Source organism: Caretta caretta, chromosome 3 (genome assembly GCF_965140235.1).
Source record: "Caretta caretta isolate rCarCar2 chromosome 3, rCarCar1.hap1, whole genome shotgun sequence".
Taxonomy (NCBI): Eukaryota; Metazoa; Chordata; order Testudines; family Cheloniidae; genus Caretta; species Caretta caretta.
In genome coordinates this window covers 70,196,228-70,213,260 of record NC_134208.1, presented here as the reverse complement: position 1 = coordinate 70,213,260, position 17,033 = coordinate 70,196,228, and the positions used below count along the sequence as shown (strand labels likewise).

At 39.7% G+C, this 17,033-nt stretch overlaps 1 protein-coding gene across 3 annotated transcripts in view; it reads right to left on the bottom strand.

The window, feature by feature from the left end:
• Positions 1-1,724: 1,724 nt before the first annotated feature.
• CASP8AP2 (caspase 8 associated protein 2) overlaps positions 1,725-17,033 on the bottom strand; it is a 32,454-nt gene continuing 17,145 nt past the window's right edge. For all 3 annotated transcript variants that reach the window (XM_048845006.2, XM_048845007.2, XM_048845008.2), the window contains 3 exons: positions 11,145-14,142; positions 8,352-8,451; positions 1,725-4,934 (listed from right to left, as the gene is read on the bottom strand). In XM_048845006.2, the coding sequence (XP_048700963.2) occupies positions 4,878-4,934; positions 8,352-8,451; positions 11,145-14,142 (3,155 nt within the window). In that variant the 3' untranslated portion in view covers positions 1,725-4,877. The remainder of the gene's footprint in view (positions 4,935-8,351; positions 8,452-11,144; positions 14,143-17,033) is intronic.

The window sequence follows — 17,033 nt, the reverse complement described above, 5'->3', positions numbered from 1 at the left end:
GCATTTTAATCATGATCCATCTCAAGCTGGCTTTAGGTTGTCAGCTGTCTAGAAGTTTTTGATACAAATGATCATGGGTTGTTGGTTTGGTAACTAACTAGTAGCTGAAGAAGTGCCTTCTACGTCCAGTCATAACTTCCAAATGACAAACTATTACATTCCACATCCACTGCTGATGCTATCTATCTCTCAAGGTTCTGTCCTATCTCCACTTATAGTAATAGGGAAGGTTTCTTAATGAGATCATTACTACACATTAGAGCATCACAATGATATACAACTAACTTTGCTACAGAGCCCATGAGACACATTGGGGAAATGCCTGAATTTTTTATTTTCACTGTTCAAGTCTGTATTACTGCCTACCTAAATGCAGTGTGTTAAATCAAAAGAGGCTGTAAAGCAGTGGGTAAGGAGCCAAGCAGGAAGTGTTGAATAATGACATTGGCTGATCACCTATCAGTAACCCAGCTTCAAGGGCACTAAGACAACAATGTCTTGGCCAGCAGCTGGTAGGTTAGGATGTTTTACTCTACCCAAGGCTAAGCCTGAGATCAGAAGACCCTCACTATTTTTTGAAAAAAGCTCCTGGCAGAAAGGGAGAGGGGTAAGTGGTCAGAATGGTGAGCCAGGCTGTATCAGTGAAAAAGCAGACTGACTGAGCTACTCTATAAATGATGTAGACTGGGGAATAAGCCAACTCCACCTAAACTATTGCTGAAGAGGTTAAGCTTAGTTAAATGAATATGGATGTAGGTGGGATTTTTTTGTTTATTTGAAAAACACCTCTGAGCTGTGTACACCTCTTGGGAAAAATAAATCATACTTTGTTTTAAAGAAGCTGTTTCTATAACACTACAAATATGTTGCCTCTGACTTCCAAAGGGAACTCCTTGCAGACGCCGACCCCAATTGGACCTGCTCTATTAGTCCCGATTGGTACACAGGAGGTTGCAACCCAGAGACTTGATCAGAGTGTGGATGGACTGTGCAATCTCACCCCAAAGAAAAGTGGAGGCACAGACCTGCCACGTGAAAGGAGTACACTTAGGGTATGTCTACACTGCAATTCAACACCCACAGCTGGCCTGTGTTCACTGACTAGGACCCAAGGGGAGAAGGTCCCTTCAGCTTGAGCATCTACACCACAGTTAAACAGCTCCTTAGCCCAAGACCCATGTGACTGAGCTGAGTAGGCTGACAGGCATTTAATTGCAACGTAGACCTCCCTTAGAGGACAAGGGCTTCAGTATGGGCAACCTACCCAGAGACCATGCCTACAAGTGGAATTTCTGATTTGGAAAACTCCTTAATGCTATTGCCAACTAAATGTATTCGTTTCTACCCAACAGAATGGTTCAGCTCTGTCTATATGAGGTGGCTTGTGTCTCCATGCTCCTACCTGCTGGAAGGATTTACTCCTAAATAGCAAGTTAGGTTAAGATTTTTTTTTTTTTTTTTGGAGAGGAGGGAGGGAGGGAAGTTACTAGATTATCTGCTTTCCATGGAAAACCATCTTCCTCATGTGGTACTAAGTCTAGATGTTAATCTCACAGCAGCAACACACACACTTTGGAAAGAGGGAGGGGAACTATGTAATTCTCAAATATTTTAAGAAACACTTGAGTTTGTTTTTAAGGAGGGTCCAGTTTCCCATCTATTTGTTTTGTAGACACAAATGTTTAATACATTAATAGTTCACTTCAAAATAAGCCAATACATAATTCAAGTAACCAGAGTGCTGGCTAAGCACTTTCATGTTTATTGTTCATGTGGAGGAAAGAGAAGAACTTTCCCAACATCCTCATTATTTATAGAAGCAACTTTAATGCTGCTGCACAGCAGTTGCCACACCATTAACCAATAGTTATTCAGAGAAGTTGTTTTCATTTACATGAGGTTTTACAAGTTAGACTGTAGGTTTATATACAGTACATTTTGCATATATGGTATCAAAATTCTTAATGAAGAAATAAATTACAAACAATGGTACAAAATACTTCAAGCCAACATTTGATCAACAAGAACGTAAGTGTGAACTTTACAAAGTTTTATTATTTTTTGCATTGCTCTTTAGTAAGCAAACTAATAGTTTATACAAAATAAACTTGGAGTTTTACATAGTTAAAAATCTTTGGCTAAACAAAGCTATATATACACATATATACATAAGATATTTTACATAGCCATACGGGAACCTGTACACATACTTACAATAGGTAACATTTAAAAAAATAGTTTAACAATTTACAAAAAAAGGAATTCAAGTCAGAACTAAACCAATCATTTTTTAGTTATGAATGTAGAGCAACAGAAAGAGGGGCCAAGTGTGCTTTATAATAATATTTATTGCTTGCCTTTGTAAGGGGGAAGAGGAGGGTCAAGCACTGAAAGCCATTAGCTTTTCTTTAGTGCCTTTGATACTGTACACATTTTGTTCTATAAAGAGAATTTTTTTTTTAAACCATGCCCCAGCAGTAATTTCTAATTATTCCAATAGAACAAGCAAATGCAACTCTGCAAACTGAATATACAGAGAATAGGCTTGTTAATCAGTTTACTTATAGTTTTAACAATTGGCACAAATAATGTTTAGGGACAAATATGGATACACATACAAAAACTCACTGAAATCACTGGGAGCAGCCTTGTGTGCCTTAGGACAGAATTTGATCATTAAAAGCAATCAAGTTTTAGCAGCAAGTATCTCTAAGAGGGATCAGGAACCTTTGGCACACGGCCAGTCAGGGAAATCCACTGGTGGGCTGGGACGGTTTGTTTACCTGCAGCGTCCACACGTTCGGCTGATCGCAGCTCCCACAGGCTGCGGTTTGCCGTTCCAGGCCATTGGGGGCTTGTGGAAGCGGCAGCCAGCACACCCCTTGGCTTCCTGCAGCCCCCATTGGCCTGGAACGGGGCACCACAGCCAGTGGGAGCTGCGATCAGCCTAACGTACAGACACTGCAGGTAAACAAACGGTCCCGGCCCGCCAGCGGATTTCCCTGACGGGCCGTATGCCAAAGGTTGCCAATCCCTGATGTATAAGATGGAAAACTGCCAATTGCAAAGCCACAACCTATGTTTAAATAATTCACTACTTCTAACGTTGTATAGGGTGCTGCTATCTAACACATAGGTTACATACTTTCCGGCAATGTAACAGTCATGACTCCATAGGTAATATTTGCAAAACAGAAAACATAACAGCACAATTGTCAAGGAATAATCAATCCAACAGTCTATTGGGCTTCTAGTTCTAATATGTTTGTTACTGTTCCTCTTAGGATGTATGTGGCAGGGGAATAACATATGACATGCTGATGGTATAATAAGGGTTCACTGGCTTTTGGAAAAATGTAAGCCAACCTAAATTGTAGCACTAAACTGAAGTTAGTAAACCACGGTGAGGTTCTTATTCAGGCAAAAGTCCAGGTAATTTCAATTTATGTTTTGATGCAGTAAAGACCACAGAATCTGGTCCTGAACCTTGACATCTATTTATTCAAATTACAAATTTGTCCAGTGCATAATTAGCAGACTGTGACCAAAATAGGCATCTGTAAACTTATTAGAAATCTATGATAAAATGGTAATGTGTATTTTAAAGAGAGTATACTAATATTTAAAGATAACAATTTCTAAGATTTTAAAGAGTTAAACACATGCACTTAGACATCTGATGCAAGGAAACTTTTGAACATTGACATGATGCTGCCCAAGTATATTAAATGGACGTAGGCTTTCAGTGGCTGTTTAGGAAAGGATTTTCCCTCTGGCAATCAAATATGATATTGCCTTTTACAAGGCAATTACAAAGAAGTCCATGTTTCTAAACCATTTAAACTAATGTGATTAATGCATATTAAATTTTAGTGCCAAAACCCTACACATATTGAAGGATGCTATTTAAATAAATGGCTATTTCTAAGATGCACGTTAGAGAGGATAAACTTTTGGCAAAATGACATGAACTTTTTGTAAATTTGTATTACTTAAACATTTCTTCTGAAGGAAAAATTCAGCTGTTCAACATTTAACAGACAAGGCTTTTTGAAACAGAATCCGAACAGCCACTTTTTCACCTTCAAAATACCCCTTAATAAAGGAATACTCCACAGCAGTCAATCTCAGAAGGTAAGCACTGGCCATTGAATTAATGACTAGTTTAACTCCTTGACACAGTGTCCGATTTTCCCCCAACATGAATTCCACTGTTAGCAATTCATGCAGTAGGAAAGGACCAACTATGTCATTATGTGATAATCCAGCTACTAGAACAATTGACTTCAGGATTATTCCTATTAAGAACTGTATTTTAAAGTCACATTGGAAAAAAAACCCAAAACCAACTAAAACAGTATTTTGATGTTTTACACACCCAAGATTTCCTAGCAGTTGGACACCAGGCAATTATGTAGGTTTATAAAACCCATGTTTCACATTGTCACGCAAAGTCTGTTTACAGCACCTTTAACAGGCTTCACTAGTTTCATCAGACTGAGCAGGTTTCCTCAGTTATGTAACAAGTTTAACTAACAACTGAGTCTCCGCAGTTTTGAATTCACACTGTTCTATTGTACAGGAATTTTCTTCCTTCATTCAGCCTGCTGGTTTTGTTTGGCTTTTGTTTTCCCCACATATGGCTGACATACTATTGAGAGGCTATAAGAATGAATGCTTGTTGCTATTTGAGCCAAGATAAAGTATATGTCAACTATATGGAGAAGAGTGGGCTAATAAATGACAGTTAACCAGTTTACTGAACTAGGTGTTCTGACTTGGATACTTCCCAAAGTATCCATAAGTGTGTACTTGGAGTGGTCAGTCATTGCTGACATCAGCAAAACCCTGTACCACAACAGCAACTTGCTTAATAGCTACTTGCACTTTGACTTTTTGAACAACTTCATTAACTGCTTGAATCTTTCTGAAACCTAAGGAGAGAAAAAACAAAACACCACACATTATTAGCACTCTGGATTTCAACATCTACCAGTTCAGATTAATCCACCAATATTAGAATTTCTAGATGTAAATCTGACTGTCTCTCTCAACTGCTCGTTAGTTCTGTGAATTTTAGGGGGAGATTTTTCAGAAGTACCCAAAGGATTTAGGAATGTGACAGCAAATGGGTCTTCTGCTCCACTTTACACTTTCAGTGATTGAAATCTTCATTCTCCATCATAATTACTGAGATTCAAAACAGCTGGAGTCCAGTACTACTTTATTTTCCAACATAGTATTCCTGCCTAAGGACTTGAGACATACAAAAGATGAATGCTTATAATTCAAAATAATAAAACCCAAAAGAGTCTGAAAGATTTCCCCTTCTTCCAATCCCCAGCTACATGTGGTTACAGGTTATCTCAAGTGCTTATATACAAATGCACAAAGCCTTGGAAACAAGCAGGGAGAACTGGAGGTCCTGGTGATGTCAAGGAACTATGACGTGATCGGAATAACAGAGACTTGGTGGGATAACTCACATGACTGGAGTACTGTCATGGATGGGTATAAACTGTTCAGGAAGGACAGGCAGGGCAGAAAAGGTGGGGGAGTAGCACTGTATGTAAGGGAGCAGTATGACTGCTCAGAGCTCCGGTACGAAACTGCAGAAAAACCTGAGTGTCTCTGGATTAAGTTTAGAAGTGTGTGCAACAAGAGTGATGTAGTGGTGGGAGTCTGCTATAGACCACCGGACCAGGGGGATGAGGTAGATGAGGCTTTCTTCCGGCAGCTCACGGAAGCTACTAGATCGCATGCCCTGATTCTCATGGGTGACTTTAATTTTCCTGATATCTGCTGGGAGAGCAATACAGCGGTGCATAGACAATCCAGGAAGTTTTTGGAAAGCGTAGGGGACAATTTCCTGGCGCAAGTGCTAGAGGAGCCAACTGGGGGGGCGCTTTTCTTGACCTGCTGCTCACAAACCGGGTAGAATTAGTGGGGGAAGCAAAAGTGGATGGGAATCTGGGAGGCAGTGACCATGAGTTGGTTGAGTTCAGGATCCTGACGCAGGGAAGAAAGGTAAGCAGCAGGATACGGACCCTGGACTTCAGGAAAGCAGACTTCGACTCCCTCAGGGAACGGATGGCCAGGATCCCCTGGGGGACTAACTTGAAGGGGAAAGGAGTCCAGGAGAGCTGGCTGTATTTCAAGGAATCCCTGTTGAGGTTACAGGGACAAACCATCCCAATGAGTCGAAAGAATAGCAAATATGGCAGGCGACCAGCTTGGCTTAATGGTGAAATCCTAGCGGATCTTAAACATAAAAAAGAAGCTTACAAGAAGTGGAAGGTTGGACATATGACCAGGGACGAGTATAAAAATATTGCTCGGGCATGTAGGAATGTTATCAGGAGGGCCAAATCGCACCTGGAGCTGCAGCTAGCGAGAGATGTCAAGAGTAACAAGAAGGGTTTCTTCAGGTATGTTGGCAACAAGAAGAAAGCCAAGGAATGTGTGGGCCCCTTACTGAATGAGGGAGGCAACCTAGTGACAGAGGATGTGGAAAAAGCTAATGTACTCAATGCTTTTCTTGCCTCTGTCTTCACTAACAAGGTCAGCTCCCAGACTGCTGCGCTGGGCATCACAAAATGGGGAAGAGATGGCCAGCCCTCTGTGGAGATAGAGGTGGTTAGGGACTATTTAGAAAAGCTGGACGTGCACAAGTCCATGGGGCCGGACGAGTTGCATCCGAGAGTGCTGAAGGAATTGGCGGCTGTGATTGCAGAGCCATTGGCCATTATCTTTGAAAACTCGTGGCGAACCGGGGAAGTCCCGGATGACTGGAAAAAGGCTAATGTAGTGCCAATCTTTAAAAAAGGGAAGAAGGAGGATCCTGGGAACTACAGGCCAGTCAGCCTCACTTCAGTCCCTGGAAAAATCATGGAGCAAGTCCTCAAAGAATCAATCCTGAAGCGCTTGCATGAGAAGAAAGTGATCAGGAACAGCCAGCATGGATTCACCAAGGGAAGGTCATGCCTGACTAATCTAATCGCCTTTTATGATGAGATTACTGGTTCTGTGGATGAAGGGAAAGCAGTGGATGTATTGTTTCTTGACTTTAGCAAAGCTTTTGACACGGTCTCCCACAGTATTCTTGTCAGCAAGTTAAGGAAGTATGGGCTGGATGAATGCACTACAAGGTGGGTAGAAAGCTGGCTAGATTGTCGGGCTCAACGGGTAGTGATCAATGGCTCCATATCTAGTTGGCAGCCGGTATCAAGTGGAGTACCCCAAGGGTTGGTCCTGGGGCCGGTTTTGTTCAATATCTTCATAAATGATCTGGAGGATGGTGTGGATTGCACTCTCAGCAAATTTGCGGATGATACTAAACTGGGAGGAGTGGTAGATACGCTGGAGGGGAGGGATAGGATACAGAAAGACCTAGACAAATTGGAGGATTGGGCCAAAAGAAATCTGATGAGGTTCAATAAGGATAAGTGCAGGGTCCTGCACTTAGGACGGAAGAACCCAATACACAGCTACAGACTAGGGACCGAATGGCTAGGCAGCAGTTCTGCGGAAAAGGACCTAGGGGTGACAGTGGACGAGAAGCTGGATATGAGTCAGCAGTGTGCCCTTGTTGCCAAGAAGGCCAATGGCATTTTGGGATGTATAAGTAGGGGCATAGCGAGCAGATCGAGGGACATGATCGTTCCCCTCTATTCGACATTGGTGAGGCCTCATCTGGAGTACTGTGTCCAGTTTTGGGCCCCACACTTCAAGAAGGATGTGGATAAATTGGAGAGAGTCCAGCGAAGGGCAACAAAAATGATTAGGGGACTGGAACACATGAGTTATGAGGAGAGGCTGAGGGAGCTGGGATTGTTTAGCCTGCAGAAGAGAAGAATGAGGGGGGATTTGATAGCTGCTTTCAACTACCTGAAAGGGGGTTCCAAAGAGGATGGCTCTAGACTGTTCTCAATGGTAGCAGATGACAGAACGAGGAGTAATGGTCTCAAGTTGCAGTGGGGGAGGTTTAGATTGGATATTAGGAAAAACTTTTTCACTAAGAGGGTGGTGAAACACTGGAATGCGTTACCTAGGGAGGTGGTAGAATCTCCTTCCTTAGAGGTTTTTAAGGTCAGGCTTGACAAAGCCCTGGCTGGGATGATTTAACTGGGAATTGGTCCTGCTTTGAGCAGGGGGTTGGACTAGATGACCTTCTGGGGTCCCTTCCAACCCTGATATTCTATGATTCTATGTGCAAGAACAATAATAATTCCTAATTTGTGAAGCCTAACATCTCTGTCCTTAAGTGCTTTGAAGAAAAATATTGTTCCAGGACTATGGAATCAGAAATGTAACAATACAGGAGCTTGTCCAACTAGAATAAATATACATACCTGATCTGGGCTTTTGTTTAGCCTGGCAGCTATGGAAACAAATGTTTTTCCTGATGGTCCGTTTTTTTGACACGCCAATAGAATTTCTCGGTCATCATTTCTAAGAAAAAATTCCAAGATTAATTTAATTTTTAAACATTACTTTGACACACAAAACCCCACTATTCCCAAACTATGAAGCATTAATTAAAACAGTGATATGAAACTGATAACTTTACATCAGCAAAAGGAAATGTCTGCTATCAGCAGTGTTGTTGCATACAAGCACATGTTAATGTAGATATATAGGCAGACTAAATTTTTGGAATAAAAGATTCTCACTCTGCCCCTATATTTGTACAATAAAAAGGGCAATCAAGTTTACTCAGCCTAGAGACCTAGAACGTAGGACAGCATTCAAAACCATGGTCTTCTCATTTCATAGGGCACTGTACTACCATGTTAACCTCTAGTGTTCTACCATTTGTGCAAAACTCAGAGATCCCACATTTTGAAGTTTTGAATGTTCCAGACTCAAAAAGTCAAACAAACACGCTACTCTTAAGAATACCAGTTGTTTCATTTCTCTACACTCCTATTATCTACATAGAAGTTTAGTGATCAAAGTAGAAAAGAGTTAGGATTCTATTCCCAAATTTGCCATTGATTCACTATGTGACCTTTGGATAGCTCATAACCTCTTTGTGCCTCAGTGTAGCCATCTGTAAAATGGGCATATATACCACCTTCACAAATCGGCTAAGAGGAGTCATTTGTTTGTGAAATCTTTGGATGAAACGTGCTACATACACCAATAAGTGCAAAGTATGTTATTTAGAAATTCCACAAGAGTTCAAAGTATATAAAATTAAACGTATGTGATGACTAGCTATTTAAAATGAACTCTTCATTATCCTTTAGGAGGTAGTTCAGCAGGAGGAGAAAACTTCAGGCATTTGAATTAGAACAGATTTCATAAGTCAGAAATTGTAGCGCACTCTCAATATCTTAACTGATTTGCTTGTTTCTAGCAACAGTTATGATGCATTAGATTTTAAAAATCACACTCTTGTAGGAATAATTAACTTTCTGAAGAAATCAATGAGAACTTCAAAATAAAACATATGGTTAGGTCAAAAGGTTTCATGTTAAAAATTTAGGAGTGTTATATAAGAACATAAAAAGGGCAATATTTGGTCAGACTAATGGTCCATCTATCCCAGTATACTGTCTTTTGACAGTGGCCACTGTCAGATGCTTCAAAGTTGTATGCAGTGCAGCTGCATCTGTGTCAATACCCAGATATTAGAGATGCAAGGTGGGTAATCTCTTTTTTGGACCAAAAGCCACACAAACCCAGACCTGAAGAAGAGCTCTGTGTGGCTCAAAAGCTTGTCACTCTCACCAACAGAAGTTGGTCCAATAATAAAAGATATTACCTGACCTAACTTGTCTCTCTGAGATGCTTCGAAGGGAACAAACAGAAAAGGACAATTATCAAGTGAGCCATCTCCTGCTGTCCAGTTCCAGCATCTGGCAGTCAGATGTTTAGGGACACTCAGAGCACCAGGTTGCATCCCTGACCATCCTGGTTAATAGGTCCATCGATGGACCTATCCTCCATGAACATATCTAATTCTATTTTGAACCAAGTTATACCTTTGGCCTTAACAATATCCCCTGGCACTGACTGCCATAGATTGTGTGTGTGTTGTGTGAGATAGTATTTCCTTTTGTTTGTTTTAAGCTTGCTGCCTATTAATTTCATGGGCTGACCTCTTGTTATGAGGAGTAAATAACACTTTCTTATTCACTTTCTCCACACCATTCCCGATTTTATAGACCATCATATCGTTGTCTCCTTTCCAAGGTGAACAATCCTGGTGTTTTTAATCTCTCCTCATATGGAAGCTGTTCCACACCCTTAATCATTTTTGTTGAACTTCACTGTATCTTTTTCATTTCTACTATATCTTTTTTGAGATGTGGTGACCAGAACTGCATGCAATATTCAAGGTGTGTGCATACCATTGATTTATATAAAGGCATTATCTATCCCTTTCCTAATGGTTCTTAACATTGTTAGCTTTTTTGACTGCTGCTACACATTGATAGGATATTTTCAGAGAACTATCCATAATGGCTCCAAGATCTCTTTCTTGAGTGGCAACAGCTAATTTAGACCCCATCATTTTTATGTATAGTTGGGATTGTGGTTTCTAATATGCCCTACTTTGCATTTATCAACAGTGAATTTCATTTGCTCAACACTGAATTTCATCTGTAATTCCAGACATTTTAAAAAGAAAAATCACTACTGGGAGGCTAGATAAATCAGAAATTATGAGATCTGAAACCTTTCTCCGTTAGCACACCTGTCTGACTCCAACCCACATAAAGTGACTGAAAAACACTATCTTCCAATAGCTGTTCAGTGGATTGTGAAATGAGTTAGTGTCTCAGACCTGTTTCCAGTGAACAGATGTCAATATGGTTAAAAAAAAACAAAAACAAAAAACAACCCACGCAACCACTAGCGCCATTAAGTGGCACCCCCAGAAAAGAGATCAAGAACTAAATGGATATGGAGACTAGATCACTCTCACAATCTAGGAGGTCTTTTCTGAACAAGGCTGAGGGAGGGTCAACTTATAGCAGCAAATGGGGAGGCTTGCACTGCTGTGGCCATTACTGTGTTTATTCTGTAGAAATATGGAACTTCAGTCACCAACTAAATTAATTTTTAACCCCATACTTCAAACATGTCCCCTGACCCCACCCCCCACCAAAATAGTATACTGTCAATACTCTTACCTTGTCCAAGAAACAACTACTTCTCCTTTCTTTTTAATGATGTTTTTGGCATATAGACTACGTGGCAATGTGGAGGAAGTTGAAGGATCTTTTTTCTCGGGCAATTCAGTCCTCTCACCGGAAGACGATCTTTTGAGAGCTAAACCTTTCTCCTCAGACTTCTTACTACTTTTATTATTTCTTTCACTAGCTGATTCAGTTTCCTTTTTTGGTTTTTTTGACTTGGAGTTGTCTGTTACAGACTCCTTTTTTCTCTTTTTGCTAGTTTTATCAAGACTTGTCTGGCATCCCAAATCAACATTTAAAGTGGATTTTGTTTTAGAGTTGCATTCATCTGCTTTAATCTCACTGGAAAGCTCTTCTGTTAAATCGATATATGCATTGATACTGCACTCTAATGGTTCTTCCTTTGTATCACCTTTATCTAAGTTTCCTGTATGAATTTCCTGTTCTGTAACTTTTAAAGTAGATTCCACTGCAAGACTACATAAATCTGCTTCACTTTCATTGACAATATCTTCTGTCAAATCTATATATGCATCAACACTACATTCAGAAGGAAAAGCAACTTCAGCTTTAACAGGACTTTCTACTGAAGTATTAGATATTTCTTTCTTGTTTTCAGGCACTTTCAATTCATGCATCTGAGACAGCTTAAAGTCTTCACTTGTGTTTTCACTACCATGGCTATTTTTGTTTGATGTTTCTGAAAAGGGTTCATACAAGTTAGGAGCTTCGTCTTTTCCAGTGGCACTATGGGGCTCCTTAAGAGGCTCAAGCAAATCATGAGCTTGTTCTTGTCTAGCACTGACATTACACAGCTCATCAGTGGAATCAATGGCATTCATATTGCTCTTAGAATCATTTTCTTCAACAGTCGTGCCTGTAGCAGCCTGATTATCTTTTCTTATTTTGGCAGATATTATTTCTTCCTTTTCTTTCTTGGTTAAGGATACCAGTGACTCCTCTACCAGGGTAGTCTGACAAAGGGTCGGTGATGTAGATGGCACTGCACGCCTTATCTTAACAATGAAGTGATCATTGGATTTCTCCATTATTACTGCTTGCATTGGTAGGCTGGGGTCACAAGGGAAACCTGGAACAATAGGCCGACTTGTCCATGAAGAGCAACTTGATCTGCTGCTTGAGTTATCAGATTCTAAAGCCAAATGAATGTCTTGTTCGGTGGCATCCTCTTCTTCAAGAAGAGCATCTTCACTGTAATGTGCACTAAGAACTCCCTCAGGAGTTGAACCGGATGTGTTTTCAGGTTTCAGAAAGCTAAGATGAGCATCCGATTTCAAAGGTGATGGAATAGTTAAAGAAACTGCTAGATCTTCAAGGAGTATAGAAGAAACAAATGACTTATTCCTTTGAAAACTGCATTCATCATCTTTGCTAGAAGCTGCACTTGGGGGAACTTCAAACATACAGCTTTCATCCAACACATCTGGATCAACTGGCATCTGAAGTCTAGATGATAAAGATGAGGCTCTTTCAGGTGAAACTGCAGGCCAATTAATACCCTCTACTGGTCTAGATTTCACACCGGATGCTATTGGAACTGCCTCTTCTATAACAGAAGCAGGATTATTTCTGCATTTCTGACTTTCCAGGATCTGTTTTTCTGGTGTCCTGAACTCCCACTGATCTGCATCAATGCTGCTGATGCTTTTTTCTAAAAGATCAGAGCCTTGTAACAAACTTTTGAATATTTCACCCATTTGTGCATCACTCACTAGGTTGAATGTGAGGCTAGAAGTTTGCTGTTCTGTGAGAAGTTCATAATTAAAATCAGACTTGTGAGCATCTCTGACCATGTGAAACCCTTCCTTTTCGTATCTTGCACTTTTCAGTGGAGTTAGGGTGCCTTGTAAATTATTTTCCTTAGAGGGCAGCACTTGGGTTTGGGAGTTCCTTGTATTATCAATGGAATTTAGACATTTTGTAATCACATTTTTTGGTGCAGCTATTTTATTTTTGTCATGGTGACACTTGTTAAATGGTTGATAACTTACCACTGGTTTAGGAAGGACATATTCTTCAGACTTTTGAGATTTTACTTTTAGGGACTTTTTCCTGGATTTCTGTATGTCGTTTTTATGACCTGTTATGCATTTCTGTTTTTGTGTAGTTACAATTTCAAGCTTTCCCTCATCACTCTCATTTCTGATGCTTACTAAATCACACAGTTTTACTAAAATTCTCTTTATTTTTTCAAATAAGTAATCAAGCCGTTCATCCACAAATTTCCATAACTGTTTTTTCATATCTGACAGCTGTTGTTCAAAAAGTTGTTCCACTGTTGCATTCTTTTTAACATGCCTAAGTTTAGACTCTATAGTTTCACAGAGAGTCAGTTTTAAAGTCTCGCCTAATTTAGACATCTTGGAAAAGTTTAGGTACTTTATCAATGATGTAAAATTCAAAATGGCTGATTCTATAATTCTGTGAAAATGCTGAACTGGGAAATGCATCTTGAACTTCATATAATTTTTCCTTATCTGTTTTCGTATAGCTTTTAACATCTGCATAATTTCTTGTACTGTAGAAGGTTCAAGAATAATTTGAACTATTTTTTCAAGGCAAGCAATGCTCACAGTTTTATTTTTCTTTCTTTCCTTTGACGATCGGGTAGCTCCAGTTTTATGTCTTTCTCTACTTTTGTTTGCATTTACTTTTATGTAAACTAATTTTCCACTATCTTCATTGCAAGATGCAGTTTTATTCATTTGGTTATGTGGACTGCTGCTCAAATTGTGTGTTTCAGGAGAAGCTCTTCCCCTTGATATTTTACTATTCTCAGAGTTTCTTTCTGATTTGGATTTTTCATCATCACTTACAATTTCTCCTTCTTCTAATTCATCAGAGGATATACTCAGCTGGGACTCCATCTCTAAGTGTTTGTCAGGTGAGCAAACTGGCTTTTGATTTTCTTTATTTACTTCATTTGACAGAGTCTTTGAGGGACAGGCAACTGTGCTTTCAGGAGTTAAATCTATAAAGAGAGAATAGTTTGTTAAGCATCTATAAAACAAAAATTCCACACAGAGCAAACATTTTAGGAAAAACCCACAAGACTCAGTGGTTTACCTTTTATTAGAACTGGGTGCTTAACTGTTTAGAATTGTCAGCTTCTACTCAGTATACTTGATCTTAAACTCTGGTAGCTATGAACAACACTGAGAAAGCAGATTAAAGATAAAAAATAAGTACCTCATTCTGCTCCCATTGATGTTAGTGGGATTTTTTCAGTCTTTATAAACAAATATGGATTATGCAAGTTTTGTTTGGTGAAAATATTATGATCGGCACTGAATTTTTTGGTTGAAGAAAAATAAAATACTTGAAAATTTTCACTATTTTACTCTTTACACAAATAAAGTTATTTGTTATGCTAATATTGTGCAAGGCTGTGTCTTTAGAGTCCAACTATGAAACCACAAAGCATATCAAGATTTACACCTGAATTCTGGTTTTCCTTTACTGGTTTCATAATAAGGTCAAAATATGTAACATAAATCACTTATTTACTTTGGCATTCATTTCTCTGAATCAGGGCCACTAAAAGGGATGTAACTGTCCTTTCAGTATTTAAAAATCTATGAATCTACTAACTAAGGGTTGGGTCCCATCACACTAGGCACTATAGACACAATAAGTTAATTTCAGTTGCGGATAACTTTAAGATAAAGATTAGTCCAGAGGTTAAACCAAATGCTACAGCATAAGAGACTGTTCCTCCTATTAATTTTTGATAAACAAGTATTTACTTTAGCTGTTTGAATTACAGAAATGTGGGAGACAAGGGGAAAGGTCAGGATTTTTTTTTTTTAATACTGCTTTCTCAAAAATTACTTATTTTTTCCCCCTCACAATCAAGTTTACCAATTGTTTGATCTTTCAATTTTTAATACCTTATTGTAAAACCAATCCATTGGGCGTTTTTTTTAAAAGGCTTCTGGTTAGAGTTAGTGCAATATCAAGCTATTAGAGACAAATTTTGGCTCCCCATTATAAAAAAAAAAATCAAAAAAATCATCTACATACGTGTAATTAAGTGGTAAATACTATTCGATTAAGATTTGTAGCTGTTTGGGTTTGTTTGTTGGGCACCCATATTTATTAAATTCTTTTATATTTTTAATTACATAGGTATTAAATATCCTTTTTCTCACTGAGATCTCACAACATTTCGTGTCAAACACAAAAGAAAATATGAATTCAAAATAATTGCTTTCCACAAACAAACATTCTCCTGTGGCCACCTCTTTGAAGTCAGTGTTCTTGGACATTCATTTTGTATAGCTTCCAGAGCAGTAAAACTGTTATTCCATTAATGATTTTTGGAAAGGAATGGAGACAAAGATATTTGACAGTTACATAACAATTAATTACCTTCTACAAGTTTTGCAACTTTTACTGTTATTAAACAATGTTTTTCAGCTTTCTTTATGCAAAAACTCCTGAACTTTCTACCTAACCAAACTTTTAACAAACTAAAGCAGCAGCATATGCATAAAGTGTATCCTGGGACACCTAAGCAGGAATTATAATAGAGAGGAGTACTGAATTTCAGGACTAAGGGAGACTATAACTTCTTGCCTGTCAAAAACAGATGAAATGGCTATTACTATTAGAGAGTCTAACTTAAAGATAAAAATTACTACTTTGAGGTATGTGCAGTGTTGCTATAAACGTGCTGGTCCTGTGATATTAGAGAAACATGGTTGGTGGGGTACTGTAATATCTTTTATTGGACCAACTTCTGTTGGTGAAAGAGACAAGTTTACACAGAGCTCTTCTTTAGGTCTGGGAAAGGTACTAGTACAGAGGTGGACAAACTACGGCCCATGGGACTGTCCTGCCCAATCCCTGAGCTCCCAGCCGGGGAGGCTTGCTCCCAGCCCCTCCCTCTTAGCGGCCTGCCGCTCCTTCCGGGGAGCGCAGCTGGCTCTGGCCTGGCAGCGTGCTCCTGCTGCTCTGAGCAGCATGGTAAGGGGGTGGGAGGTCCCAGGGGGCAGTCAGGGAGCAGAGGGTGGTTGGATGGGGTGGAGGTTCTGGAAGGGGGGGCAGTCAGGGAACAGGGAGGGTTGGGAGTGGGAGTCCCGGAGGGCCTGTCAGGGGGCAGGGGGTGTGGATAGGGGTGGGGGTCAGTCAGGGGACAAGGAGCAGGGGGGGTTGGATGGGTTGGGGGTTCTGAGGGGGGCAGTCAGGGGGTGGGAGCCAGGCTGTTTGGGGGAGGCACAGCCTTCCCTATCCGGCGCTCCGTACAGTTTTGCAACCCCAATGTGGCCGTCGGGCCAAAAAGTTTGCCCACCCCTGTACTAATAGTTTGAAATATGGCAGCTCCAGTCCTGGACCAGATGGATACTTTTTTTTTTTTTTTAATAAACGACTCTAGGGATATGCTATAGAATGATAATCCTTCATTTGGCATTTATCTACTTGGGTTCTAATCTCCTCAGGTCCCCTATTTCTATTTTCTTATCAACTAGTATCAGCTATATTTGCTGTTATGTTAAATATCACGTTTGCAAATTTATGAATGGCGGTTCAGATGAAAAGATTTAAGAATTGCTGGTCAAGTGTGATAGAGTTCCACCAGTACACTGAGTTTTGCAGAAAGTAATGATTATACAAGTGTAGTAAAGTATGTGAAAAAGGATTTAAAAACTCTTCACCCTCTCCCATTTCTCCTCTGTGAATACACTAAAAGCTCCATTAAATCCCCCATTATAGTAATGGAAAGTGAAAGCTGAGATTTAACTACACAGGAGTCAGGAAATTCAGAAACAGGGTTACTGACTTTTCCCTAACTTCTCATGTTATTGTATCTCACGTGTACTTGATAGGACAGCTCTTCTGTCAATTTATGGTACACTCTAA